Consider the following 27,827-nt stretch of genomic DNA (forward strand, 5'->3'; position numbering starts at 1 on the left):
AAATGTCCTGACACATTTTACACCGTACGGTTTAACAGTCGAGTGTTTACTGACCTGAAACTGCTCGTTCCGATTCGTGGTGTGATTTTTACATCTAACTGCTCGCACGGGTGTCTGACTTAAGATCCTCCTTCACTTACAGATGATGTGTGTGCATGTGGATACATTACCTGCGTGTGTATGAATATGAATCATACATGTGAATACACGGTTTATATGTGTAAATACATGATTCATGTGTGGGTACACGATTTGTGTGTGTGTGAACTCACACATTCTCATCACTCACGTGTTGGGCTGTGACAGTGTCCTGCGAGTGGGATAAGGAAGTGGAGAGCCTGCCTCTCCAGCACAGACGCAGGGAAGGGAAAGGACCCGCACTCCCCCCGACCCACCCCCCCCCCCGTCACCTCGGCGCTGTCTACCGCGGGCCGCTGCACACGTACCCTGGCGGTGAAGTCCACGGCGGCGCCGCGGTTGAGGAGCAGGGTGGCCACGTTGACGTTCCCGTAGTGGGCAGCGATGTGCAGGGGGGTGAAGCCGCTCTGCGGGAAGCAAGGAGACACGTGGGTGAAGCGTCCCTCCCACGGGCCTGAGTCCCAGGGCCGTGGACAAAGGAACAGGGGGACTCTGTCTCCCGGCACGGTAGCCACACGGCCCAGACAACAGATGCCGTAACGAGACTCACGCTCAGTGCTGCGAGGGGTAAGTAGCTGAGTCTGTGCACGGGTGAGGGAGGCTCCGATATTTCCTGGCGTTGTTTCTCATTACCTTAACAATTTATCCATTTATGAGATTTGCTACATAAACTAAACCAGGTTTCTTGAGTTGGTGTAGCATTACGGAAAAACAGTGTGATTGAACAACATGAGGTTTCAGCCATGAGAATAATGTAACTATGAATAAAGATGCTTTCTCCAGAGAAAAACTCAAAATTGAAGCTTTTAAAAAATGATTAACAGCAGAGGTTGGCCCTGTGTCTTTGGAAGACACTGAGGTGGGCCAGTCTGTCCACACGGACACTCGGGCGAGAGATCCACCTCTGTCGCCCGGGGCTCAGTCGGACTGCGTTGTTAGACGGGAAGAGTTAAAAAAAATTAACCAAGACACTTGGCATCAATGTGAATATAAAATTTCAAAAAAATTAGTTGCACCTTATTTTGAATGTTATTTAAACCAAATCTTATCCCAAATAAAATAAGATGGACACAAAATAAAATAAGATAGCTATACAATAAAATCAGCAGGTTAAATCAATGGTACGGGCATTAGGAACGGTTACCCTCGAATGTTTAAAAATGAATCTCAAACTCTTAAATGGAAGAAAAGTGTATTTCATTTCTTTTTCTGATGAAAAACTAGTATAAAAGGTGTCCCATTTTCACAACACAAGCCTAGTAATTTGTTACTAACGAACACAGAGCTTTGCATAGGAAGCTCTGCATCCTTGCTCTGCAATTCCCGCAGTTTCGTCGCTTCGTAAAAGACCACAGAGGCACCCGAGACCATCCCCAGTAGACGGGGCCTCGGTCTGGCAGCTGTGAGGTCATCCCGTTTGGTTCTGCTTTATCTGAAGGGAACTCTGATGTGTTCGGTGTGAGCTGCTTTTAAGAAATATCATCTGAATCACAGCTCAGCTCCCTCAGCGACAGAAGTCCCTCTGTGCCACCGGCCACGCTGGCTGCCACCGACTTCCGGCGGCAGAGACGCCAGGCACGGAACAGCAACAGCGACTCTCCGCCCCAGCCCCACTCTCAGGCCAGGGCGTTTTCACTCCGCGGCTACTTGACGCCAAATACGTCAACATGGAAGGGAGCAGTCTGCAACCCAGCTCATGTTACAGAAGGTCAAGCTGTTAGGATTTAGGAAATAACTGTGTGTTTTTCATCTTTATCTTCATCATTCTTGTTCCCCGGGCGTGTCCTGAATGTGTGTCTACCGTTCAGGTCACAGCGTCATTACACAGAAACACAGCAAACGCTGGTGAGTCTTTTTCAAAGTGTTCGAGTGGAGTACTGTCACTTTCGCATTTGCAAAAATAAACTAACTCCTCGCCTCCCTGCCGGCCACGATGGCTGACTTGGCGCTGGGAGGAAGCCCGCCGGAGAGGGGGGCTGGGAGCTGGGCTCCCTCCCACGGGCCCCGCGCGGAAGGGCCTCTGTCGCCACGGGTCCTGCACGGAATATGTGTAACTTGGCACCAACCTACCAAACTGCAGTATTGTTTTCAAAAATGCGTCTGAGTCACCAAAAACCACCTAAAGAATTAACGGTATTGTAACCGGTCACTAAGATGCCAGTCTCGTGGTTTCAGTTGAGAGCAACTGCACGGAGCAGACGGGCCGCTGTTTCTGGGCTCTCCGACCTGCGTGTTAGCCGGCCCCGGGATGCAGCCGGAGAACGGGCATGGGTGGTGCACACAGGGCCGCATCTCAGTGGCCACCGCGAACAAACAGGACTCCGGAAGTGCGCCTCGCCCAGTGAACACTCAGGGTGAACGCTGGGCCCGCCACCCCGTGCCCGCGAGCCGTCAGCCTCCATGAGAGTCGGCCCACGCGAGCAGGCACTTCCCTCGCGTCTGGGTCGGCGTCCGCGACACCCTTTCGACAGGGCTCGCCGGGGCCTCTGGGTGGCAGCCGCGGCCAAGGAGAAGCCCCTGGTCACACCCGGGTGCACACGCACACACGGAAGGTCCATGCTGATCGGCGAGGCCTGATTTGGCTTGGGGGAAATAGACGACCTGACAGCAAGGACCCTGAGACTCGCGCTTTGCTCAGGCGCGGTCACTCTCGTCACTGGCCACACACACGTGGGACGACGTCGCCAACACGGGCCGCTGTGAGGGGGCGGGGGGCGGACTAACCTCCCTCACTGGGCTGTGCTGACCTCGACCCTGAGAACCCCCGTTACGAGGGGTCACAGCCCCGTGGTGGCACTTGTAAGCGTGTCGCTCACTTGGCAGGAGCACGCTGACAGTTTGTTCCACGCTCCGCTCTCGTGAGCTGCTTCCATAGTTTCACTGATAAAGTAACGCTTCATTTGAATTATCCATTTCCCTTAATTATGGGGAGAGTTTCCAAGCTAATTTCCTAATAACGGAAGTCCCAATCATTAGCGGGAATTAGTGCACATTTGTTCTAATTGAACAAAAAAACTAAAAAAATAAAACCGAGTCAAAGCGAGTGTGTGCTGGGGGAGCAGATACTGTACCTCGGTCGTCCTATTCACCATCATCTGAGGCGGTTGTGCGGAGAGAAGAGGCAGACGTTACACATTGCAAAGCACGGAGACAGGCCGCCCACGCGGCCAGACCCGTCCCGCAGGCCCGGCCCACGCGGCAGGAAGGCCTGTCACCCCACACCACGGGCCCCTCTTTCTAACGCTGTTGTTGCCAGTTTTTACTGGAAATGGAGCAAACAGGCAAATTTCTAAAAAGCTGGCCCTCGTTGTTGGAACAGCACCTACTCATCTTTTCGTGGCTGTGCCTGGCGGGGTCCCCTTTCTCCTGAACCCCCTCCGAGGGAACCTGGGTCTGGGACCAGCAGCAGGGCCCCGCCCTCCCGGCTGGGAGCCGCCCGCCCGCCCGCCGGCCGGCCTCACCTTGGACTGCACGTCGGCGTTGTGGTCGTTCTGCAGCAGCAGGGCGGCCGACTTGGTGTCGTCCTTCCGGGCGGCGATGTGCAGCGCCGGCAGCCGCACCTTCCCCTTGGTGTCGTTCTCCAGCAGCACGGCCACCGCCTGGTCGTGTCCCTGCTGCAGGGCCACCGCCAGCGGCGTGAAGCCATCCTGCGGGACACAAAGAACCTTCCCTGACCTGGGGGCGCCTGGGGCTCGGTGAAGCTGAGACGGACAAGCAGGGCGGAAGGACAGACTGTTCTGCAGAGGCCGGAGGAGATTACAACCAGTGCCCTGGGGACCGGGGACGGCCCCTCGCTCTGGGAGGGTGGTCAGGACCCCGACTTGCTTGGCAGGGCTGCCACAGCTCCCTTCAGGGCTGCTACGTTTGGGATATATTCAGGGGCTCCCACGCTGGGCGCCTGCATGTTTTTAAATGTGGCTGCTTCTTGCTGGGTCGACCCCTTCATCACTGGGGAATAGCCATCTCAGCCTTTTATTGCAGTTTTGCTTTAAAGCCTGTTTTGTCTGACACGGTGCAGTGATCCCAGCTTGCTTTTGGGTTCTATTTGCACGAAACACCTTTCTCCAACCCAACTGCAGAGCCTCGGGGTTTTCAGCCTTTCTCCTCTCACGGTACGTGAACTAATCACTGACCTCCCGCAGCACACCAAAAATACTTTGTTTGCCGGTCTGACAAGGAAACAAGCATAAGTTTGACCCTTTACCCTGGGAAGCTACTGCTGTGTTGGCTGCTGCCATTTTTTATTTGACGACCTAGGGGAAAAGAAGTCCGTGCCCCTGACTCAATAGTCAGGTATCACGAGTTTTAAAAACTTGCATGGCATGCCGGCTGAAAATTGCTGCTATAGACTTCTGTGGAAATCATTTTCATCAAGAGCTTCCTGTCGTAAGTGCACTGCCACAGTAAGAATGGAATTTTCAAGTAAGGATTGAGTTTTAAAAGAACCTATTTCTTAGCAGAGTGGAAGCGTAAAGCACACGGTATTGCAAGATGAGAAGTAGCCCAAAGGTAGAACTCGGGCACCAGTGGTGCGCTCTGGGCCGGAGGAGAGAACAGCCCGTCAGTGGAGCGGGATTTCAGGCAAAAACCCAGTGCCGTGACCCCAGCTGAAGCGCAGGCTCGTGAGGGGCACGCAGCCACGGCTCCAGGCCGCGGCAGCCGCGTCCACACCTGCGTGGCTGGGACGAGGCGAGGACGTCCTGCTGGCTGCACGGGGAGGTCAAGGGGCTGAGATGACGGGAGGGGCTGTCGGCCACTCACCTCGGTGGCGGTGCTCTGGTTGGCGCCGTTTTCCAGCAGGTACTTCACGACGTCGATGTGGTTCTCCTGAGCGGCCATGTACAGGGGGGTGAAGCCGTTCTGAGGACAAGCGACACAAAAGACGCGTTCCGTCATTCCTTGGTGACACTTGGACTGGGGGGGCACACACACACGTCGAGGAGGGGACAAGGCAGTGGAGTGGCACCGCCCAGACAGTGCTCTGCACCCGAGAACGAAACACGTCTGCACTCCCGAGAAGCTGGACGCGTGCGGGCGAACCAGCTCCCACAGCCGCTCCGAAAGGACCCAGGAGCAGTGCCTCCTTCTCTCCCCGTCCTCATCTCGCACCAGGACGCACGTCTCCCAGCTCCTAACGCTTGTTACACCAAAGACATTTAGGGTCTTAATGTCCACGTATTCTGTGTTACACAGAAATCCCGCCACCTGTGGTGAATGTGTAAGACAGTATTTCTATACCATCCCCTGCACTTACCAACCACGAGCTACTTAAACAGACCGCCATTATCCTGGATGCACACAGCTCGCTCACTGGCACCCTCAGAGGCATAAATCACTACTCGCTCCCCCGCAGGCCAACAGAGATCATAAATACGATTAAAAAATTAAAAATCCGTATTGTTCTGCATGAAGTAGCCAGGTTTAAGTTGTTTTAAATCCTTGCCCAAGGATATGTTTATTGACAAGAGAGGGGAAGGGAGGGAAGAAGGAAAGGAGGGAAAGGGAAACATTGATGTGAGAGACAAACATAGACCCCAACTGGGGATCGAACCCACAACCTGGGCATATGTCCTGACTGGGAATCACACCCGGGACCGGAGTCTATGGGATGGCACTGCCACCCACTGAGCGCCCCGGGCCGGGGCAAGCCTGTTTCTACAGGAAGGTCAGGTCCAGATTTAGGTCCCTGAGCAGAACTCCTCTGCAGGTGCGTTCTCTGAGCGGCAGCACCGCGGGGGTTACTGCCCTGGTCACCATGCGGGTCCCACGCATCGTCTTCCCCTGAACCAGCCTTGGGGGGCGGCCCAAAGTCACCAAAGTTGCCCCCAGCTCTGAGGTCAGGATGATTCAAGTTACTTCCCTAAATATATTAGAAGCACACAGCTGCAAAGGATGTAAAAACCCAATGGGTCCCAATTACAGTCACCAAACAGACTATTCTGGGCGCTCTGCAGGGACACTTAGGGCGAAGGAACACAAGACACAGTCAGACACTTGCTTGGCAGCTATGAAGGCATTTCGTTAATTAAAACACCGTGTAGTTTCTCCTGTGATGCGCGTTTGACGTGTCTTTGCCAGGTTACGATGCTGTGAGTTATTTCCACCGCCTTCTTCTCTCCAGAGGTCCCCTTTAAAGGGTCAGCCACTCCCATCGGATAATGTCACAGTGATCCGTGCTCTGAATCTTCCCAGGGAGATTAGGTTTATGGGGTTTTGTCACAACTCTGCCATTCGGGTCACTAAACAGACACGACTGTGGCTGTTCTCCAGCGGCCACACCCCTGAGCCGTGCGACCCTGGGGGCCAAACCCGGAGGACGCCCAGTTCACGCTCCTTCACCGCCTCCAGGCCCCGGGCATCAGAGCAGAGCCCTGTTCCCTGCAAAGCCGTCGGCCGAGTGGAGCAGGGCTGACTGGTGGCCGCAGCGGGTGGTGTGGCTGACCGGATGGCCTCCATCCAGCGCTCCCCTGGACACAAGGATTCCTCTGGTTTTGACTCCCAGGGGCGAGAAGTTGAGGGTGGTGGTCGCGAAGAGAGGAGAGGCTACGCTCTTCCCATTTGTCATTTAACTCTGCCTGCCCAGAGCCTTCAGGAGACGTCTCCACACGCCACTCAGGCCCTAAGAGACCTAAAGGTGGCACTGGGACCCGAGCCACTGGGAACTGGGGAGCTCATCCTGAGCCTCCGGCCCTCCCGGCTGCACCAGCGTGCCGCATGCCTGAGCAGCAAGGTGGACGGTTGTTTGTAGGTCTGGGTGTGGCTGGGCACCAGGAACACGGTGGAAAATACGGTATCCCTGCCACCTCTCCCACAGTCCCCTGCGGCTGCTGGTGGACAAATCTCAGAGAAAACATGCGAACCCTTCTCCATAGTTCAAGTTGCGCGCCCTGGTGCGCCCTCTGCCTCTGCCTGAACTAATCTTCATGCACAGTGGAGCTCCGCTGGCCTGTTTGAACGTCACACGCGCCAGGAACGCCCCTGTTTACTTAACTAAGTCAGAGTCGGTTTTGCTTATTTGCGATTGAAGGCATCCTAACTGAACAGACAGCCACACTACAACAGACCTCACACCGTCAGATTACCATGTTTTGAGTGTATAGTGCGCTTTTACCCAGATTTTTGAGGGAAAAATAAGGATGTGTATTTTACTTGGGTAGTACTAATTTCATATCTGTATAAATGTTTTTAATTCTTTTTTATGCTTATGTGTTGAAACCATAAATCTAGAAAGCAATAACAATATCTAATAATTCCCTGGAATATGATAATTGGTTTTGTTTCTACACATAAATAAGTAAAAAATAGAATTAAAAAATTAAAACGTAAGATTTTTTTCCCTGAAAGTTTGAGTTAAAGACATGGGAGCACATTATACACAGCAAAACAGCAGTTAAAACTAAAGCCTGTTCCGGGAAATGTGGTGCATCACAAAGTGGTTCCCAGACACAAGAGCAGCCCTGAGACACGGCAGCAGGAAAAACATGAAATGGATTTCTAAGAACGAGGTTAAACTACAAGCAAGCAAGTGGGTCATTTTCAGGAAACATATTCGTTCTTCCAAGGGATGAGGCTTTAGAATCACTTTTTCTGTGTGAATGGCAAATACAAAGTAAGGTGTTAAGTGGTAGGTTTTCTTCCACTGCTGTTTTTGCACATATAATGCGAGCTTTTATTTAGGTTGTTAGTGCTCCATCTATCCCTGGATGAAGCATTTTCTCACTGTATCACAAAATTTTATAATAATTATATAAATGCTTTTATGGTGTATATGTAATAAATAATCTCTTAAAAACTAGAATTAAATTTGCAGCTATTGTGCCCTAATTATTCTCTACTGAAGCCATGAAAATGTCTCAGTATCAGAGGTAAAATGGTAACATACAGTTAAGAGAAGAGTGTTTCAATAGTAACATTGAGTGGAAATTAATTCCCTGATAATTTTCTTTAAATACATTTTTCTAGACTTTCGAACTGCTGAAAAACCTATGGCTCAGACCTTCAGGACGTCGTGCAGTTTGCTTGGCATGTAGAGCAAACGCTTTAAAAGTGTGTGTTCCGGGCGACCTCCTACACGACCCGGCCACTGAGAAGCAAGGGGCGGCGTGTGGCCTCCAGAAGCAACAGGCCGGCCTCGGGGGGCAAGCCCGGGACGCTGGGGAAGTGGGCTCGGTAACAGCGACTGGGGGGGCTTCTACTTCCTCCCGGTGGGGGAGGTTCATCACCCTGAAACAACTGTTTGGAATGAAGCCGCAGTAATAACTTAATTCCTCACTGTCCTACTGTTTTGAGGTTGAATAAATACAGTAAGGATCAAAGAATTTCGACTCTGCAGATTGAAATACTCAACATAAGTTGTAATTCTTTTACTTCTCTCGCACATTACACCAAAAAACAACAAACAGACATTTTTAATTAATGATTAACAACCAGGTCTCTTCTTTCCACCCAACTGCCTCTGAGAAAACGAAATGCTGGTCCGAGCCTTTAACAACACACCCGACACCCCCAGCGCTCACGGCTCGTTTGCACCAACTCATCCAAAGCCGCTTTCTCTCCACCCTGCGCCGCGCAGCCCGCGCTGCGTCAGCAAACAGAAGGGAAGCACAGGGCGTTCTCGGAACGCCCAGACCCGCATCGGAGAGCCCGAGCGTTTAACAACGAGCAGTTCCCGCTTCCCTCGGCCACGGGAGTCATTTCTGCCATTTCCTGATGGCGCATTTTTGCCCACCGGGCGAAACCCCGGAACAACACACCCTCGAGCGGAGAAGACACACAAACCCACCCGCTGGGTTCCAACATTTTTTCTTCATTTCCCAAAGTAAAGGTTCCCTTTTGTTTTATTCCCAGATATTTGCTTGAGTTTTCTCCGTTATCAACAGTGGTCAACCCCACGCTCTTCCCCCTCCAGTCGGAGGCGAGCAGTTTGGGGCCCAAGCAAGGTCCCGTCTCCTGTCACCCCGACGGCAGGCGAGCAGACTCAGCAAAGGCCGCACGACACAGCGACAGCTGGGGGCCCCTCGGAGCGACGCCAGGGGCGGCGGGGCGGTCAGAGCAGGCACTGTGGGGGCCAGGAAGGGAGCAGGCCCTACAACCACCAGCCCCACACGGTGCCCTCAACCTCGAACAGCTGCTCACACATTCTTGCCCAGACAGAACCCCAAAGGATGAACCCTGTCCGTGGCGCGGTCCGAAAGCTCACGTACACTTGTGGAACCATCGGTCACGTGCCCACACTCATGTGCTTCGGAGTATTTATTTGTAATCTCGCCCTTGAAACACACTCACGTGTGCCAGGACTTACACACACACGCAGTTGAAACCTGCACCGACAGTCAGGGTGCGGTCTGCAGGCGCACGGACACGGTGTCGGCTTCGGAAAACCGAAGACGGGCAGAGCCTGGAGGAGCCAGAAGAGGACGCCGGGTCCTGGCAGCCGCAGAAGCAAGGGAGGTGCGGCAGGCGAAGAGAGTCGTCGTGGTTTTGAAGAAAGAAAACTTGCTGAGCGCCTCGGGGAATCCCGAGTTCACCCGAGGGACAGAGGCGGCAGGGCGCCTTCTCGCTGAGGCTGCTCCTCGCGGGAGGAGCCGGGAGAGTCGGCAGCGGGGGGACTCACTCCAAGCAGCACCTGGAGGGGCCGGGCGCAGCCACCGGTCCTGCAAACGGCGAGGCGGCCGCTCTGAGCCCGAGGCTGCCGGACTCCAACCCGAGGCTCCTGCAGCCACACTCTGCGCCAGAGGACCTCGGTGCACAGCATTGTAGCTCTCTGGACAGAAAAGCGACCGTTTGGGCCTGGATGACTGTAAGGGAAGAGGTCACTCCTCAGAGCTCGCCCACACGGGACATGTGCAGGGCCCACCCTGTCCTTGTTTCCCATCAAAAGTCAGACTGCAAACAAAATTGTATTCTGATGGCCCTGCCCGGGTGTGCCGGCTTACAAATGCAGCCGGAACCCCCCAAGGAGGCGGACGCACCACGAGAGCGTCCTGGAGCCAGCCTGCGCCCTGCGCCAGGGCCATGGCCGCTGAGACTGGGTGGCACGCTCCCAGGGGACCGGCTCTCACAGTCGCCGGGGACCGTGCCGAGAGTGTGCTCACCAGGCACAGCCCCGCCCTGGCAGGGGGTCCTCCTCTTTCTCTGGGGTGTGGCGGGTGGTGCGCACCAGTCACGCTGGGGCAGACTCAGGCTGCAGAGGGAGCGGCAGCAGAACCCATCTGTCCTGATGTGATTACGAGCTGCTGCTCTGTGCGGGACGGCGGGTCTGGTCCGAGGTGGCTGACGGCATCTCAACTGTGGTCCCCAGCAGTTCACAGTCTCCTTTGATCCTCACGCTCAGCCCCAACTTCATGGACGGTATCGACTCCCGTTGCACAGATAAGTGAGTCCGGGCGCAGATCCGACGGGAGAGCAGGTCTCTGGAGGGCCCCACGCTGCGTGACACACACCAGTGCCGCCCAAGACCCCGTCCCTGCGGGATCTAGACGTGCACGCACCGTCTGAGCTCGCAGGGACGGAGAGCAGACCGGCGGTCCCAGGCCAGGGGCACGGGTGGGGGTGGGGGAGGCTGGCAAAAGAGCACAAACTCGCGGCCGTGAGGTGAGTGCGGCTGGGGTCGGACACTGCGCCAGCTGATGCAGACGGGCGCTCCCGCCCCCGTTCTCGCCAGGAAGGAAAGGCGAGAGGCGTGGTCAGCAGCTCGACGTGGGGAATCCTTGCAGAAGGTACATGTGCATCAGATCATTATGCTGTTGTGCGAAATGTCTTACAAGTCTTGTCAATTACACCTCAACAAAGTCGGAAAAAATAAATTTAAAAAATTATCTATGAATCAAACCGAGAGCAGGAGCGGTCTGTAGAGGGCGCGGCGTTCCGGCCCGTGGCTGCACGTCTGAGACTGGTGCGGGTGGTGCCGAGTGTGGACAGTGGTGGAAAAGTAAAGAAGTAAAATAAAATAACAACGAAAAGAGAAAGAAAGTTGCAGCCGAGTCATCAGGTCCCAGGGGCCGTCCTCACTGTCCTTGCTGGGTCGGGGGTCCTGGCAACAGTTTCCGTCCAAAACTGGGCTCAGTGCGCTGTCTCCCCCCTGTGTTTTGTCTGTGGGCCCTGCCTGCAGGCAGCACCGTGGTGCGGTGTCCCCGAGGGTGGGGGTCACAGGGGTCCCAGTGGAGGAGGGGGACCCGGCCCTGTGAGGGCTGGGGCCCGTCACCACCCGAGGGGCCCGTCCTCCGGGGCAGCCCGATGCGGGGGGCGGGGGGGCGGAGGCCTCCACACAAGCTCCAGTGCTTCACACTGTTCTCCCGCCGGGCTGGCCTCACCCTAAACTCGGCTCCTTCAAAACGCGGTGATTCCTGCCCTGCACAGACTTGGGAAGGGATTACAACGAAAAGGAATAAACCAAGATCTAGATGTCACGGTGTCCAGCCTTGATTCCTCCAAGTTTCGGGACAAAACGACGGCTAGTACTCAGCCTTTCCACGCCGCCTGTCCCCGCGCACGAGCACAAGGACGAAATGTAAGTGAATTAAATTATAATTCAAAACTGAAAAGGTGCTTTATTTTATTTCACATGACCAGACAAGTAATCTTACTGCTGGAATTCCACTGGAACAGGAGACAGAATTCCACTCTGTGCAAATCTGCGTGATTTCTCCAGGCTCCTGGGAGAGTGCAGAGCGGAGAGGCTCATTCGTCTAGCTTGAGAAGTGCACGCAGATGCTCCCACCAACACTGAGGTTTTCAGTCTGAGAACAGCGTGTCCTGACGTCTTTCTCACCCCTGGTCAAGTGCAAGCATGTGCCTTCATCCTAATCTCAGAGACCCGGAATTAAATAGTAATTTTCCCAATTTAAAAATCGGAGGACCTTATTGAGGAAAACACCGTACGTGTACAGTTGCAGGGAAAGAGCTGAACACGAAACCTCTTTTCGGGCTCTGTGAGTGTGACTCCCACTTTACACAGCGTGTCTGTGGACAGAACAGAACGTTCCGCTGCGAGTTTTGTGCCGAGAGCCAAGGACGCGCTGCAGCCATATGGTGGCGTTGCGTGCGGTGGGCGTGCCGGCCAACTGCTCATGCTTCCTGCTTTGCACGGCCCGGCTCCCACGACCCACCACCGTGGGCGGGCACCGGCCAATGACAAAGAGGCTCCAGGAAGCCTCGCCTGGGCCAGGGTCAGTCGCCGCACGTGGCGGGCATTTGCACCCCGAAAACCCCGGGTGCATAGTTAAGCGTCAGTGACCTTGCGAAGGGCGTCAGAGGTGCTGGTCTGAACATCTGAAAGCGCCTGCAAGAAACGCCTACGCGTGTTTGTGTGAGAGACGGGTCTGCTTCGAGGTGGCCTCACCGGGGTCGGATGAACAAAGGGCGGGGGGAACGCAGGACTCGAGAACAGCGGGCGTGCATCTCCGGCAGACTGTGGCCTCCTGTTTCCCTGGGGGCTCCACGAAGCCCGCGTGGCCGAGTGACGGGGCCACATAGTGGGGCCCCCACCTCGCAGCACACCTGCTACTGGGACGTTCACCGCCTGGGAGTCTCAAAACTGAGGAGGGAAAATGCTTTACAGAGCAACACCGAGCTTGCGTGAAAAATTCCCACTGCTCAGATGTCACTGTCCTTCCAGGAAAAACACTGTCTTCCCTTCGATGCTCCTACAGACAAGATGGCAGGCTGGGCACCTGCCAAAGTCCCGTCATGTCCACGGGGAGATCAAGGTACACCGGAAAGTGAGATGTCGCAGCCCGGGTCAGTGAAATAACGTGGCCGAAACAGATGACCGAGGCGTGCACAGTCCATGTTTCTACCCACCAGTGGGCGGGCGGCACGGCCCCAGCCCCTCAGCACCGCTCTGACCGGGCCCCACTCCCAATGGACACAGCAGACCGCGTACCTGGGACTGGGCGTTAATGTTGGCTCCTTCCTTGACCAGAACCTTGACGACTTCCGCCTGTCCGGCCAGAGAGGCGATGTGCAGAGCCGTGTTCCCCTTCTGTTTGAAGCAACAAGAGAAAACGTTACTGGTTCCCCGATTTTGCAGAAACCAACCTGTACAGGCATGTTCCGTGTGGCTGGTTGTTTCAGGTGGGTGGAGCCTGTTGTTCTGTCAAGGCAGCAGCCGACCGTGGGGAGGGCCGTTTCACGGTCCAGACGCCACGTCCCCACCTCGCTCTGTCCTCTCTGCCCCCGGCCGGAGCCGCGGGCAGGACAGACAGACTGAGCTCGCACAGCCGCTCGGTGCTGCTGTGTGCGCTCAGCTGTCTCCTCACTGACAGAGGGTCGTCTGAGTCTAAAAGTCTACAGCAGTAATCTAGGATTGAAAGGGCATCTGCATCTTAAAATATCAGTAGAGTTTAGAGGAAAGGAGAAAAGGAAGACGATGTCAACACTTAAGCAATCCAAGAGTGCTTGGTTTAATGAATACATTACGTTAATATGGGCAACTCAGGGGAAGCAAATAATTTGATACACATTCAAAGTGATAGTCTTTGAATGTGTGTTTAACATTTATTTGATGGGGTCAAGAGACTTGTTAATAAAAATGCTTCTTCTCTCTTTATGTCTAAAGTAAGGAATTGATTACCTACAGTGAACTAATATGTTAGCTTCTTTGGAGTTGCCAGAGAGTCTGTTTTGTTTTCCAATTTCCACTGGAATTGCTGGGTACCACGCTGTAGGCACGGCCGGTCTCCCTCTGGGCTGTTCACGCTTGAGGCGCTGCAAGCCCAGGCTGCCTGGCCCTGCCCCTGATTGACTCCAGTGCCGAGTCCGTCTGTCCCTGGTCAGACCAGCGCCCTGGCTGGAGGCCTGGTGTCCAGCCCTCGCTCCACCCGCCACCCTCCGCCCTCCCTGGCCCCTCACTGCACCCCCCACGACCACAGGTAATCACACTCCAGCCGAGAGGCAGCAGACTTGACTCTGATTGGCTACTGTTTTCTTCTAAATTAAAAGTTCACCTTCTGAAGACAAAGATTTGTCACCACTAATAGTATTTTTGAAAGTATCTGTTGTTTCTGAAATGACTCCCCAATGGCAAGGTTCAAACACATTCCAGCAGAAGCAGAATCAACGAGGAAGCAAGTTTGAGTGCGCGTCTCTAAAAATGAGCCTAATTTCTTTACAAACACATCACAGTGACAAAATCTCATTTTATCGTAATCACTCAATCCATGATCCAAAGTCTCTTTCCCATCAGAGTACAAAGGAGTCTGTATATTCTCTTATCGGGTTCAGTGAGTACATTAAAAAATACAACACTTTAATTAAAGCATGAAAATTATTTCATCTTCACTCAGATGTCTACTACATCCATATATTTTTTTTAAAAAATGAGTTAACCTTAGGAAAACAGGTGCCACTGTCTGTGATTACAGAGAGTTATACTAAGGTAGACTTCAGGTGAATCAAAGGAAAAAGCCAAAACACTGGAAACGAGGTGGACAGAACTCAGTGTCACGCCTGCTGCTTCCTACACGAAACAACCCACACTCTGCAAAGCTGAGCTGCGAGGGTTCCGATTTCAGCTCTGCCGAGTTGAGAATCCCGGTGCTGCAGCAAACCCCCAAGTGCACACGCAGGGCGAGGACCCGCCCACCGCCCCGGGCACCGGCCTACCTTGGTGGCGGAGTCCACGGCCGAGCCCCTGCCCAGGAGCTCCTGCACCAGCCCCACGTGCCCCTCCTTGGCCGCCAGGTGCAGTGCGTTGAGTCCATTCTGCAGGAGAAGAAACGAGGCCTCTGAGTGGAGAGCAAGGTGAGGACGGGGTGGCCCTGAGCACCGGGACGGCCCGAGGTGGACCGGCCCTGGTCTCCCAGGGTCCCCTTCTTTCTGCATCAGCCTGAAGCTAGTATGTCCAGAGAGACTGATTTCCAGGGGGTTGGGTTCAGAGAGGCAAAGGGGTTCAAAGGAAGGGGCAGAGCACACATGACATAGTTTCTGTCCCCAAAGGGCCCCAGATGTTTGTCACTAACCCCTGGCAATCAACCATTCCCTAGTGCCTGCCTGTCCGTGGCTGTTTTCCAACCTGTAGCTTCTGTACTCTGCAAACCTGACGCGTCCAGGGCCTCCCATCTGTCTGATGCGTGTGAGAAAAGCACCCCTGACTCGCACAACTTCCTTGGTTATGCTAAATGGGAGGCGACTGGAATACATGAGTTCCCAGAAGACACTGGGAGGAGGTAGAGAGTAAACACACATCAGACGACCATAGGAGACAGGAGGGAGGGACGCCAGCCCCTGGCCCCCACCATTCCCCTTGGCGCCTGCGCCAGCTCGGCCAAGAGGCGGTCGAGAGAGGACCTGCGAGCCCACGGGAGGGACACAGGTCGCCATGAAACTCTACTACGGCCTCACTCGGCCATCGGCATGAGTGACTCCTGTATGGCATCCTCCGCACCACAGAGAGACAAGAACCACTGCAAAACCAGAGCGACCGACGGGCAGACAGACGCCCCAGCCCGGTTCCCACGCCGGGCGCCAACCGCGGCCGAGTGCGCCCTCCCGCGTCGTCCGCGGCGGCCGATCTGAGCGCGGAGCGCGCACTGCGGTGGAATCCACGGTCTGTCAGTTCTGTGAAGACCAGGACCCGCAGAGCACAGGGCGCGGCATCTTTGTCCGACACGGTTTCCCTGATCTCGCCGTGTCTTTGGCTGGTGTCCACAGGTTTCCGATGCAGAAGCAGGTCGTCAGTCGGCACATTCCAGGACGGGTCGGAGGAGACGGAGGAGAGCCGCACTGTGGGTGGGAGGCGCTGACTTGGTCGGGCGTTTATCGTTTGGTGGGACTTCCGTCCACACTCATGTACACGTGCACTTGCGTCTCCTGTGCACGCGTGTGGGCGAACACGTGTCTGTGTGTGCGAACACGTGTCTGTGTGTGCGAACACGTGTCTGTGTGTGAACATGTGGGCATTTCTGGGGGGGAGCAGCGTGCATGCGTGCTCTGGGCTGCAGAAAAAAACTAGGGCCATTTAGGTGGGACCCGAGATGTGGGGCCCCTGCGAAAACCTGACGTCCCTCAGGTCAGAAGAGTGACAGCGGATGCTCTCAAAAGTCATCCCGAGAGAGGAGGGGACTTCCAGTGCGGTTGTTTCAGTTTTCCGGGCTTGATCCCATTCCGGACGGCTGTGGTGACGCACACGGGAGGGGAGGTGACGGGATGGGGAGCTCTTCACTCCGATGACATTTCCTAGACCCCCGGGCGGCCTCCGCCTGCACCCCGCTCCGGGAAGAGTTTGGGTCCTGGTTCCCCGCCCCTTCCGCTAGTAGCTGAAGGTGATTTTCCCAAATCTCCAGCCTGTGAGGTGCCTGCTTCTCAGCGGGTGGTCTCTCCCTTCCCCACCTCATCCACTCACTTCCATGGCTGGACTCGAGACCTGGTCATTTCCCTGAACGTAACCTCCCTCCAGGACCTCGCTGTCCAGCACGCCGCCCGTCGACCACCACTTACTCCCTCGCACCCCTGCTGGCCCACCTGCACGGTCCTCCGGCCCCACGGGGAGCCTGCTCACCTCCCCTCCGCAGAGGTTCCCTGCGGGAGCTTCACCTCCTTGCCTTCCTCCCGAGAAGCAAGCCGGTGGCTTGCCTTTCTCTGTCTCAGCCAACCCAGAGTTCTGGTCCCAAGGAACTAACTCCGGGGGGCCCGGGCCCGCATGTGGCTGCAGGAGTGCGCATACACGGCAGTGGGCTGTGCTCCTTGGGGCCCAGTGCCGCCTGGGACCACACTGAGCCACGCTCGCCCGCTCCCCCAGCCTCCGCCACCCTCTCCCCTCTCCCCCTTCACGCTCAGCACGTGGCCTTGACTCACAGTCCGCTGAGAAACAGAAGCGATTAGAGCTTCCCCTGCAGCGGCCGGCACAGCGCCCACCACTTCCTGCTCCTCAGCCACCAGCCTCCCCTTCCCGGAACCGGCTGCGCCCCAGGGCTGAGGCCGGGGGCAGACTCCACACGGAGGCGCCAGGTCCTCGCGGGGACGGCACTGGCCGGTGTCTGGTGAAGGCCGGCCCCGCTGAGCACTCTGCAGACACCGCACTGCACCCTCGCGGCCACCTGGGGACGTGCATGCCGTTGAGATCACTGCCTCTCCCCGCACCCCCCCCCCCCCCCCCCGGGGAACGGAGCCTGGAGACACCGGCTGCGCGGGCCACCAGGGATGTGGGCGGAGTGCGAATCCGGGTCCCTGCGCCGTGGTTGACGGGACCCCTGGAAGCGCTCTGCTCTGCGGCCGAGCCGCGGCTGCGTGAGCGGGCGATGCAGTCGCTGCCGGGAGAGGCCCGGGAACGGAGGGACGTCCGTGATCTTGAAAGTGGGGCGTCGGCCGCCTTCTGTCTCCGAGAAAGGAACCACGGGCCCCGATCGATCGCTGGGCACCCAACACCCGGGAGTGGGGGGGGGGGGCGGCAGAGGACGCGACACCAAAGGGCCGCTGACCTTCGGCGTCCTGCCGGGGACTCGGCCAGTGAACGACAGCTACTGACACCCCCCACCCCGCGCCGCCCTGGGGGGACCCAGGGGGTGCATCCACACGGACGGAGTCTGTGAGCCTCAGGAGGATTTGCGGGCGTGTAGTAAATGGTTTTACTGAAGAGTTTTAAAGTCTATTTTCAATGTCTGCCTGTCACTTCCTTTGTGACATTATTAGATTATGAACAACCACTAAATAAGAGAAGCATAAATATATAAGAGTTTCAGAAACAGCGAGCAAATGGGAAAATGTATTCTGTTTTCTGAATGTAAAAGGATGATCAGACAAGTAATTTACTCATTTAATCTTTTAAAGAAAATAAAATTTAACAGATTTGTAGCCATTAGGAAAGGAAAAATGAAAACTTGGGAGTTTTTTATTAAACAATATTTCTTATGTCAAATTTCTGAATTTTTTTTCCTATATCCTTTAAGTGATTGGAAACCAAATGGTATTTTTGGATTAAATTTCAAAATTCTTATAGTAGTTATGAGGCCATATTACAAAGAAAGAAATTTCCATCCAAATTTCAGCTTGAGGAATCTCGGCACGCCCACGCAGGCGCTATTTTGGGAGCGTGGGCGGCCCGGCCGCCTTCCACTGCGAGATCCGACAGGGTGCCCGCGTGCGCTCCCGCGCCCCGCATCCCGTCGCTCCCCGGAAACCCAGGCTCACGAGCAAACCAGAGGGCGACTCTTCCTCGCCTCTCCCACAGGGCGCGTTGGCTGTGGGCTGCCACGCAGTTAAAAACAGCAGTTCTCCGGGGAAGGGCGGCGCCTCCTGCGCTGCTGGGTTTTCTGAAGCGACTTTCCCTCCACAGTTGAGCTGAGGTCCTAGGGACAACCCCGGGGGTGGTGCTCTTTGGCCCAGAAGGTGCCCGAAGCCCCTCGCGTGCTGATCGAAGGAGAAATGGCATTCTTTCCACATCAGCAGTGGCAGACCACAAACAAGATCGGAGCTTGAAGAGGAGGGATCTGAAGGGCAGGCGCACACACCTCAGGAGGAAGCCTTGTCCCTGGGAGATGGCAGACCCAGGGACCCCAGCCGGGGACCCCACTCAGCGTCCGTGTGTGTGAACTTGGGTAGATGCCCCCCCACCCCCAATAGGAGAATGAGTCTCCTATTTTGCACGGAGCTCAGTTGTAATTTTTTTGATTCTTGGTGAATTATATATATCGTGGTTGCAATTAGACCGTGTATACCATAGAAAGCCCTTTCATGTCTCCTAATTTAGTTCACGTTGCAACCCAGTGACGTGAGACTGAATGTATTATTCTATCTTGTGCTAGAGAGTAGAAAACTGTCACTTCCTGAATTGAAATGCCTGGATGGAAGTGGAGGAAAAACTTAACCTTGAGCTTTGGTCTCTCAGCTCTGTGTGGTCTCCTGGCCCCATGTGGCCTCCTCACAAAAGCAAATGTTCTTCCCTTTTATAGCGATGGGCCAGTTGGCCCCTCTGAGGAAAACATGTTAGGCAGCTAAAAGCTTTCTCAGGACTCAAAAAGTTGTTGGTCATAAAGCACACTGAGTATTTACTGCTGAGAAATTACTTTTCTAAAAACACACTAAGATCTTTCATACGATTAAATATGTTTGTTATACTTTAGGCTGCAGTAGACTTGGTTTGACTGAAGTTAACTTTATTTGCCCTGGGTTCCCTTTGGCATTTTTAATGACGATTTTTACCTCAATAAACTGATAGCTTCACTGCCTATTCTCTAGCAAATGTAGAAAGTTAATGAATTGGTATTAAAATTTGGGGATGTATTTAATATACTTTTAAAAATCTAAGGTAACATTAAAATTATAAACTATTTTATATTCAGTATCATAGGCATTTTTGGAGGTAGTTTATACATCTATAGAACATTTGGATATTTTTTCTCTATTATAGTAACTAATGTCCCTGAAGTTCAAGTTATTTGTTCAAAAGAACAGTGCAAACATATCAAATAAGATTCACAATGGGAAATCGATGGGTAAGAAATGCAGGGGCAGGACCGGAGGACCCTGTGTGTCGGGACAGAGGACCCAGGCCTTTTCCAGGCCACGTCAGGAGCTGCGTGCGACCCAGGGTCCTGTCTGCACGACGAGGTGAACGGCTGACCGGCCACGGCTCTGGTGCTGGTCCTGCAGCAAGAGGCAGCCGGGATGCAGAGACACGAGTCTCCTGGGTCAGAGACAAAGGACTCGACAGTTCGCAGCAAGAGCGGCTCTCACCAGCCCGTGTCCCTCTGTGGGCCCACGGCAGCGACACCCGACCAGCAGGGCGGCCCGTGCCCGCCACGGGCGCCGACAAAGACGGAGGAAGGCCTGCTGCTCACTCAGAGCCAGCCCGGACTCTCACGCCCCAGGCGGGCGTGCGTGTGCGCGCACACACACACACACACACACACACACACACACGAGCGTGCCACGGACACTTAGCACGGTCTGCGAAGTGCGGGAGCACACTGGACACCTAAACCCACGGCATAAAAACCTCAGCCCAAAACAGCACAACACTCTCAACGTCGCTGGGACCAGGCGACACCCAGCGTGCTGACGTCTGCCGAAAGCCCCACCGAGAGGACGTGGGGCACAAAAATCCAAACCCGTCACTGCAGCCGACGCGTCCAGCTCTCCTCGCTCTGTCTGTGCTTTAAAACCATTACGGGGGAAAGGGAAAATTTTTAAAATTCTGTCCCCTTGTTTCTCCATCCGCAGCTGGAACGCCCAGTTCCCGTGGGTAAGAGCCCCACAGCAGAGGGAGGCCAGCGTCCGGCTGACGACTGGACACCCCACGGGATGCCGACCATCGGGCTCGGCCGGCACTGCAGCTCCGGGCGGCCAGGCCACGTCACAGGCAGAACTGACACCCAGCTGCCTCCTCTGATCTGGGCTCTCGGCAGTGACGGCTCCAGACTCACGCGTCCGAGGCTTCGGGAGGGGGAATGAGGCGAGGGGAGAGCGGGGCTCTCCCAGTCTGGGCCACTGACACTGCGGGAACTTCAGTAAAGTCACGACTGGCCGGCCGCCCCCGGAGTCCCGCCACGCTCCTACCTGGTTGCAGGTGTTGATGTCGATGCCTCCCTTCAGGTACTCCACGACTTTGTCCAGATTGCCGGCTCGGGCCGCGCGGAGGAAGCTGGCATTGCTGTCAGACTGCGGGAGAAGAGGAGACCCCCCATGAGCGGCTGACAAGGCCGAGGCTCCCCCCTGACACCCCGCAAGCTGGGGATGCCGCCACACACAGTGTCAGCTCTGAGCTCACAGCGCCAGCAGCAACGCCCAGGGCGGGGCGGCGGCGGCGGCGCAGCGTGTCTGGAGAGCTGCTGAAGGACCCCAAGGTCCACGGGAACCGCGCTCTGCGCTACCGGAGTTTCAACAGTTGTGGAAATAACTCACATTTGGACATGAATTTACCCCCAAATGCACTGCTGCCCGCTCACCCCAGTTCCAGGCTGCCGGTGACTTTACACTGAAGCAAATATTGAGGCAGAAGGAATCAGAAAACTGAAAGAAATCAGAGCTACTGGGTTTCTTCTTCCTCTGCTTTACTGTTTGGTTTTCAGACGAGTCTGGGTGTGGTCCCCAGGCAGTCGCCTGCCCTTGCCACAAGGGACAGGAGGCTCCGAGGGGCTCCCGGAGACAGGGCGGCACTCGGAGCTGCGGCCTGGGCCAGGCCCCCAGAGATGCGGGGAAACGAGACTGAATTTAAACCCGCCGGCACAGTACCAGAGGACACACTCTCGGCACAGACGGTCACTGCCGACGGAGAATGCTCTGTCAGTGTCCCCATCGCCCCCCAGTCCTCCCAGAGTCTGATCCGGGAGGATGAGCTGAGTTTTCCCCCAAGATGCCCTGGGGGGAGCCGCCCCCGAGACTGGCTGCGGCCCCGCTCCCCGGCCCGTGCGCCCGGCAGTGACAAACCTCTGCCAGAAGCCGAGACCCTCCTGTCACCTTGTAGTTCCCGCAGCCTCCTCCCCAAGGCCCGGGGAGCCGGGGCCCGGAAGGGACGTCACAGCCCACGGAGGAGGCACGCCAGCGTGATCACCGTTGACCCAGCGCCGTCCCCCCACCCAGTGACGGTCTGGCACGGGCACCTGGCTCCCGGGCTCAGGCCCACTGAAGACGGCGGTGATGGGGACAGAGGTGTCCCCGCTGAGGGAGGGGCCGTTGGCTCACATGACTCTCACGTGGGAGGGACAGACGCCCCAGGACTGAATCAGCTCACGGTTAACCCAGCCCCACACGGCTTCTGAGTCCACGAGTCACGGAGCGATCGGCCTCCCAGGAGTGAAGGGCTGACGGTGCCTCCGCGCCTGGGGCCAGACCGGCTCCACGTCCCCCTGCTCCCCGCCGCGGCCGTGCCCGAGTGCGGCCCGGGGCACGCCCGCGAGGCCGCGGTGGCCCAACGGGGGCTCATCCACACACGCCTACTCTATGAAATTACCTCACGGTTTGTGGCAAATTCTAAACTTCTGGAAGATTTTCTACCTTCAGGTTTCTGGCCACGGCCCTTAAAAGTGAAACAGGAAACTGTGTGTGTCCCGTCAACGCCTCACAAGGAACATTATTTACAATAAAACAGCAAAAACTAAGTATCACGAGGTCACAGACAGAAAGTATGATATTATTTCCTATACATAGTTTTTAAAAATAAATCTATTTGCCATATATAAATACCTAACCACTGTGGTTACATACTATACAATATTCTATATCAACTACAATTTAAAAAATAACTTCTAAAACATGTTAAAAGGAAGCAGCGCCCAGAAAGCATTCCACCCTGAGCCTGAGGCTCGGCGATCACAGGACACCTTCGCCGCGTGCTGGCTGGGAGCAGGCAGGGCCGAGGGCGTCCGGCACGCCGGGTCACGAAGACTCACAGGGACACGAGGAGTCAGAAACGTTGTGATGATGTTACCACTGCGCGGGTGCGAGGGGGTCAGAGTGTCCGGACCACACAGTTACTCGGTGGGAGACCCACAGTTCAACTCCTGGTTCCTGGTCTCGGAGCATCAAAGCCGTGCTGACTGGGACCCTGCCCTGTGAGCTCCGGGTGTGCTGCGTCTGTGTGAACACAGTCACGCCCCCCGTCCACACACTCACTCTGAACCCCAGTGTCTGCCCCACAGGGGGCCTCCGCTGGGGAGAGAGCTCTTGGCCGGACCCCTGTCCTCGCCTCCACTGGCCTCCGCACGCCTGGAACAAACCACCCGCAAACGAGAGGCCGTAGAGTGCCCGCCGCACAGAAGCCAGAAACCGTCTCCCTCCACGCGTTGAATCCTGCCTGTTAAACCCAGGACCAGACCGGGCTGCTCCGCCGCCCCTGCACCGGCACCACGCCACGGCCAGGCAGAGCCTGCAGGCAGCACCTGGCCTGCGGGGCGGACTCACCTGGAGACACCACTGTGGAGGCTGAGGGGCACCCTGGAGACCCCCGGAATCTTCTCCAGGGGGTGCGTTTGCTGTTACACAGTAACAAGTTTTCTTAATAACAGCTTTTCTCTGTTCTGAGTTAAATTTTTATAAAAGGCAGGAGCAAGTCAAAGGCTTGCAGCCAGCCCTGGGGTTCCAGCAAAGCACGTCCCCCGAGTCCCAGAGGGGCAGGACCCACCGGGACTGGAGCGGCCGAGGTCCCTGCCAGGGGCCTGGTCTCAGCGGAGGCCCCGCAGCCTTCGCTCTGACGTGGATTCTTCTAGAACACTGTTGAGAGATTTCATTTTCCCACAGCGAGAAAATGCATATAAATGCACATTGCAATGTAAACGCGAATAAATGGACGTATTACGAAACGGTCCCAGAACACAGATTTCGAGAACAAAACTAAAGTGAGGCGTCACAGGTCCTGTGTCGAAGTCGACAGTCTGAAGGGAGGAGCAGTTCACCGGCGGCACCGCAACGGGGTCAATCCGAGATCAGGGCGCTCGCCGCTCCCAGAGCTCAGGATAAGCAGGCGTCCGTCTGGCGGGCCCTCCCTCCACACGGAGTCGGAAGCAGATTTGGGGACCAGGGGACAGACAGAGCGAGTTTCACCGCACTGCTTCCCGCCGAGAGGACAGAAGGAAGGCGTTAAGTGTCCGTGGGGAAGGTGCCTTCCGCAGCGGATGGGCGTCTCCGGGCTCCGCGGGGGTGGGGGGCGCTGCCCACGGAAAGCTCGACAGGGAGAAACGAGGCAACAGCAGCTCCTCCGGGCAAGTCTCAGACAAAGGCCAGAGCAGCTCTGCCCGCGGCGCTGCCTGTGTCCCCAGGACTCGCGGACCCTGGAACCTCCATCCTTGGGCCCAGAGTCTCACTGTGCCGAGGATTCAGGCTCAGTTTTCGTCGGCCCTGTTTTCGTCGGCCACAGAAGGACGGTCACGACTCTTAACCCTTCACAGCCCCAGGGGCACCTCCGGCCAAGAAAGAAAACTTTTCCCTTAAATTCTCCGCTGCGTAGTTCTGGGTGTTTTTTGTGTCTGGATGGTTAACACCCCCGGCAGGGTGGAGTCCGAGAGCCACACTGGTCCCTGGGGGCACAGGACACAACCGCGGGTCCAAGGATCCTGGCCACGAGACGCTGAAAGGCCTGGGCCCCCGGGCCAGCAACAGCCCGATGAGGAAACCGAGCGCGTGCTCCGGTCGTGGAGCTGGCGAGCCTCCGAGCACGACTGTGTCACGTGGGCGCCAGCCTCCCCGCCCGTGCTCCGGGCGCAACCAGCAGAGGCGGCAAACGGGTGCACAACACGCGAGGCTCTGCCGCGATCAGAGCGCCGGGTCCCCGGGCACAGCAGGCTGGGCCGGGCCTGACACACCGGGAGCCTCAGTGTCTCTCTGTCTCCCCCGCCGACACCCCGAGGGGGGCAGGGAGAGGGAGAGAGAGACGCAGAGAGAGAACCAGAGAGGCTGCCCTCTGAAGCCCCAGTGAACCCACCCTCCCCCACCAAACCCTCCGGTTCCCCACTGTCGTCTGAGTGAAGCCCACGGCCTCTCGAAGCCCCACCCCGCTCAGGGGACCCAAACTCCTGCCCAGGCCACCCGCAGGCCTCCAGCCCCCACACTCGTCTCTGCTCCTCAGGCCTGGGCCCCTGTCCTCTGTCCCTGGAACAGCCCACACGCGCGTGTCCTCAGCGAGGCAGCTGCCGCCCCCCGACAGGCACACGCCGGCCACTGGACCGCCGGCACGCAGAACCGGGCGCGCGGCGAGCACCCACAGACCCGCTCACCGCCATCCAGCACAACGGCAGGCGCAGGGCGGCCCTCACAAACCTCCGGACCCTCTGCACGGGGCCCAAGTCACGAGCACAGTCTCGGAACAACAGAAAGGCTGACGTAAGGAAAATAAAATTCTCTATCAAAATTGGGGGAAATGTTAACACAGATGGAGCGGGAAAATAAAGGTTTCTAATGAACCGGTGAAACGAGGAGGACGTGAAACTCCAGCGGTCAGTGGGCAGACCGCCCGACGATGTCCGCGCTGAAGGCCCGCGTCTGCAGCTCTGCTCTTGGCCGCGGCGAACGAGCCTGACTCGGCCAAGAAGCCGCGATAACAACACGTGACCTCAATGCAAGGGGAATACCGAGTGCGTCTGAACCAACGTGCAAATCTACGAGTGACGCCGAACCGAAAGCACGAGCCGAGGAGGAGACCGTGAATGGCCGTGTGTTCCCAACGCCTGAGACCAAAGCCGGGCCTGGAGGCCGAGCCCTGGGCACACGGACCCCGAGGGCCTCGTGGACACAGGTCCCCCACCCAGCGACCCTGGGACCAGGACAAGGTCTGCAGGGCGTCCCTGGAGCTGCTTGCTCCACGGTGAGCGGGGGAGGCCCCCACTCCAGGCACCGGCAGGAGGGAAAGGAAACGCTGTCTGAGAGGTGAGCTTTCCCCTCAGTGTGCAGCAGGGAAGTTTGCAACCTCGACAGGACGATAGGGCGTACTCGAATAAAACCTAACAGCCGCTGGATTTTGTCCCTGCCTCTGTGCTGCCCCACGGGCTCCCTGCGGGGACTGTCGGCCCGACTGCGATAGGCGCAGATTCCAGTCCTTGATGGACTGACGTGAGAGGCACCACGCCGCGGAAGAACGCTGCCCCTGCTGCCTCAGATTTATGTTTCCCCGTGAGTTTATTTCTGATTATGAATAAAACTGGAAAATTCATTTACCTGAAACCTCTGGCCTAACGACGACCTCTAAAAAGCATTTCTAAGTTTAATGCCAGAAGAAAAAATGTCAAGGACCTGTTTCTGCTTTTCCCCTCAAACAAAGACTATTATAAAAATATAAGTTCTGAAGTCTCAAGAATCGTGTGCTCCTGGTTGTGACGTGCAGGTGTGACGCGACGCCAGGGGCTGAGTGCAGCGCGTGCTGACCCCGACGAGCTGAGCAGGGGTCACTTCAGGCTCTCGACGGGCACCGAAGTGCGAGAGGCCCCTGGGTGGGGCCGCGCATGTTGCTCGCACGCCTGCTCTGTCCTGGGCGTCGAGGGGCCACTTCTCTGCCCCGAAGTGGGGAAACCCGGGGCAGAGCCCCTCGTCAGAGGTGGAAGCGAGCGTGTGTCCGGCTCTCCAGACCCCTCTGTGTCACACGGTCGTGTGTGCGCCCCTCCGAAAAACCCGACGGGAAAGTCTAATCGACCACCAGCAGGTTGTGAGTGCGTGATTCAGTTCAGAGAAGCCAGTTGTGATCTTTTTATAAAAGACCAGCCTGCTCTTTTTCACGGCCAGCACCTGTGTTCGCAGGGACGGAAGGGTTCTAACCAGGGGGTGACAGTTGCTGTCGAGTTCTGTTACAATTGTCAGGGGTCGCTTCTGAACCCTGAAGTTCCGAGTGGGTTTCTCATTCCGTCCCTCAGACCCCAAAATCTCGTCAACACATGTTCTTCTTTACGTAAAAAACACCTATCAATGCCCCAAGACATCACCTGGTCTGTACATTTTAAAAATACGTTTTTTTATTTAGCTTTTAAAGCACTTCTAATTTATTTTCATGCATTACATTTTTCTTAATGATTTTAAAAGATGAAAAAATAGAGTTCACTTGTGTAACTTAGAAATGTTGAAGGAACTATTAACTTCATTTTAAAAAACGGTCTAAAGTCTAAATTAATAAAATATACTCACAGAAACTACCTTTAAACGAGGTAGCTCCTTCTTAGGAAATATGTTTATGTGCTGCAAGGAAGCAAGTGTGTTGAGTTACTCAGAGTTACAAAAGAATCACTTCCTGGCCCCCAGGACCCCCTAAAGTGCACCCAGCAGGTGGGGGCCCTCCCTGCCCCGTGGGACCTGGGCTGGGCCGGGCTCGGGCGGCTGCCCTGCCTACCCGTGCACCCCCACCCCGGGGTCCCTCGGTGCCCCCGCCCCAGCACTGGCCTCTGCCGCCAGTGCAGCCTTGCACAGGGCAGCCCCAGCTCTGAGGGAGGTTTTCACAGGTCGGCTCCCAGAGGTTTTGGTCCGACTGCTCGGGCAGAACCGCCACGCTCCAAAATTACGAAATTTGTCCGGGTCAGAGGAAGAGCCAGGATAGGCGCCCCTCAGACGCCCCACGTGCCCGCCATCACCCCGACGGCCAGGAACCCACACGTCCGGGCACAGCCCTCCGCTTCTCCCGCTGAGAAGTCCTGCACGCTGAGCTCCACAGTGCCGCCGAAAGAAGCAACTCAAGATGTGGCCAAATTCCTGCACGGGCAGTCGCTGACAGACTTCTCTGTCCAGCAAATATGAAATAAACATGTTTCAGGAGGAGTTTTGGCCCTCCCCCGGAAAACCACAATAGGCCTTTGTAACCACGTTGAGGAGCACGCCACGGCTCTGAGTCGGTAAAAGCTGAAAGTCGGCTTACACATCGGACTGCTCGGCTGTAAGCCTCTGCGTAAAGAATCATCGCCTTGACGCGAACAGTGCTGAAGGCCCCTCCCTGCAGTCGGCCCGGCATTGGGATGCTGAGGGGCTGGCGCTGGGCTGGCCCTGAGCACCCGCGTGGCCCGGAAACAGGCAAAGGCCCCAGCGGCCCCGGGCGGAGGATGCGCCTTGGGAGCTGCCCACCAGAAAACATATGCTCAGCCCTGGAGGAAATTCCAAATCCCAGAGACGCGTCACAGCTCACTCCCAAACGTCACTGCACAGCCGGAGCCAGCCCAGCGCCAGGGCCAGCCCCGTGAGGGGAGCAGGCCCCTGACTCGGCTGCGCCAGGTGGGCGGGCCCCACTGCTTCTCCTGCTGGCCTTCCTGCGGGGAGTGCGTGCGGGGCTCCGACCGGGGAGCAGGTGTGCC

At 56.3% G+C, this 27,827-nt stretch overlaps 1 protein-coding gene across 50 annotated transcripts in view; it reads right to left on the reverse strand.

Moving 5' to 3' along the window:
• ANK2 (ankyrin 2) overlaps positions 1 to 27,827 on the reverse strand; it is a 293,273-nt gene that overhangs the window by 85,162 nt on the left and 180,284 nt on the right. For 42 of the 50 annotated variants that reach the window (XM_045830698.1, XM_045830702.1, XM_045830701.1 and 39 more), the window contains 7 exons: positions 20,632 to 20,733; positions 14,743 to 14,841; positions 13,022 to 13,120; positions 4,900 to 4,998; positions 3,600 to 3,785; positions 3,210 to 3,233; positions 447 to 545 (listed from right to left, as the gene is read on the reverse strand). In XM_045830698.1, coding sequence (XP_045686654.1) covers positions 447 to 545; positions 3,210 to 3,233; positions 3,600 to 3,785; positions 4,900 to 4,998; positions 13,022 to 13,120; positions 14,743 to 14,841; positions 20,632 to 20,733 — 708 coding nt within the window. The remainder of the gene's footprint in view (positions 1 to 446; positions 546 to 3,209; positions 3,234 to 3,599; positions 3,786 to 4,899; positions 4,999 to 13,021; positions 13,121 to 14,742; positions 14,842 to 20,631; positions 20,734 to 27,827) is intronic. The other 8 variants (XM_045830707.1, XM_045830693.1, XM_045830724.1 and 5 more) reach the window with 1 other exon arrangement.

Source organism: Phyllostomus hastatus, unplaced genomic scaffold (assembly GCF_019186645.2).
Source record: "Phyllostomus hastatus isolate PE091 unplaced genomic scaffold, TTU_PhHast_1.1 phas_contig_159, whole genome shotgun sequence".
Taxonomy (NCBI): Eukaryota; Metazoa; Chordata; class Mammalia; order Chiroptera; family Phyllostomidae; genus Phyllostomus; species Phyllostomus hastatus.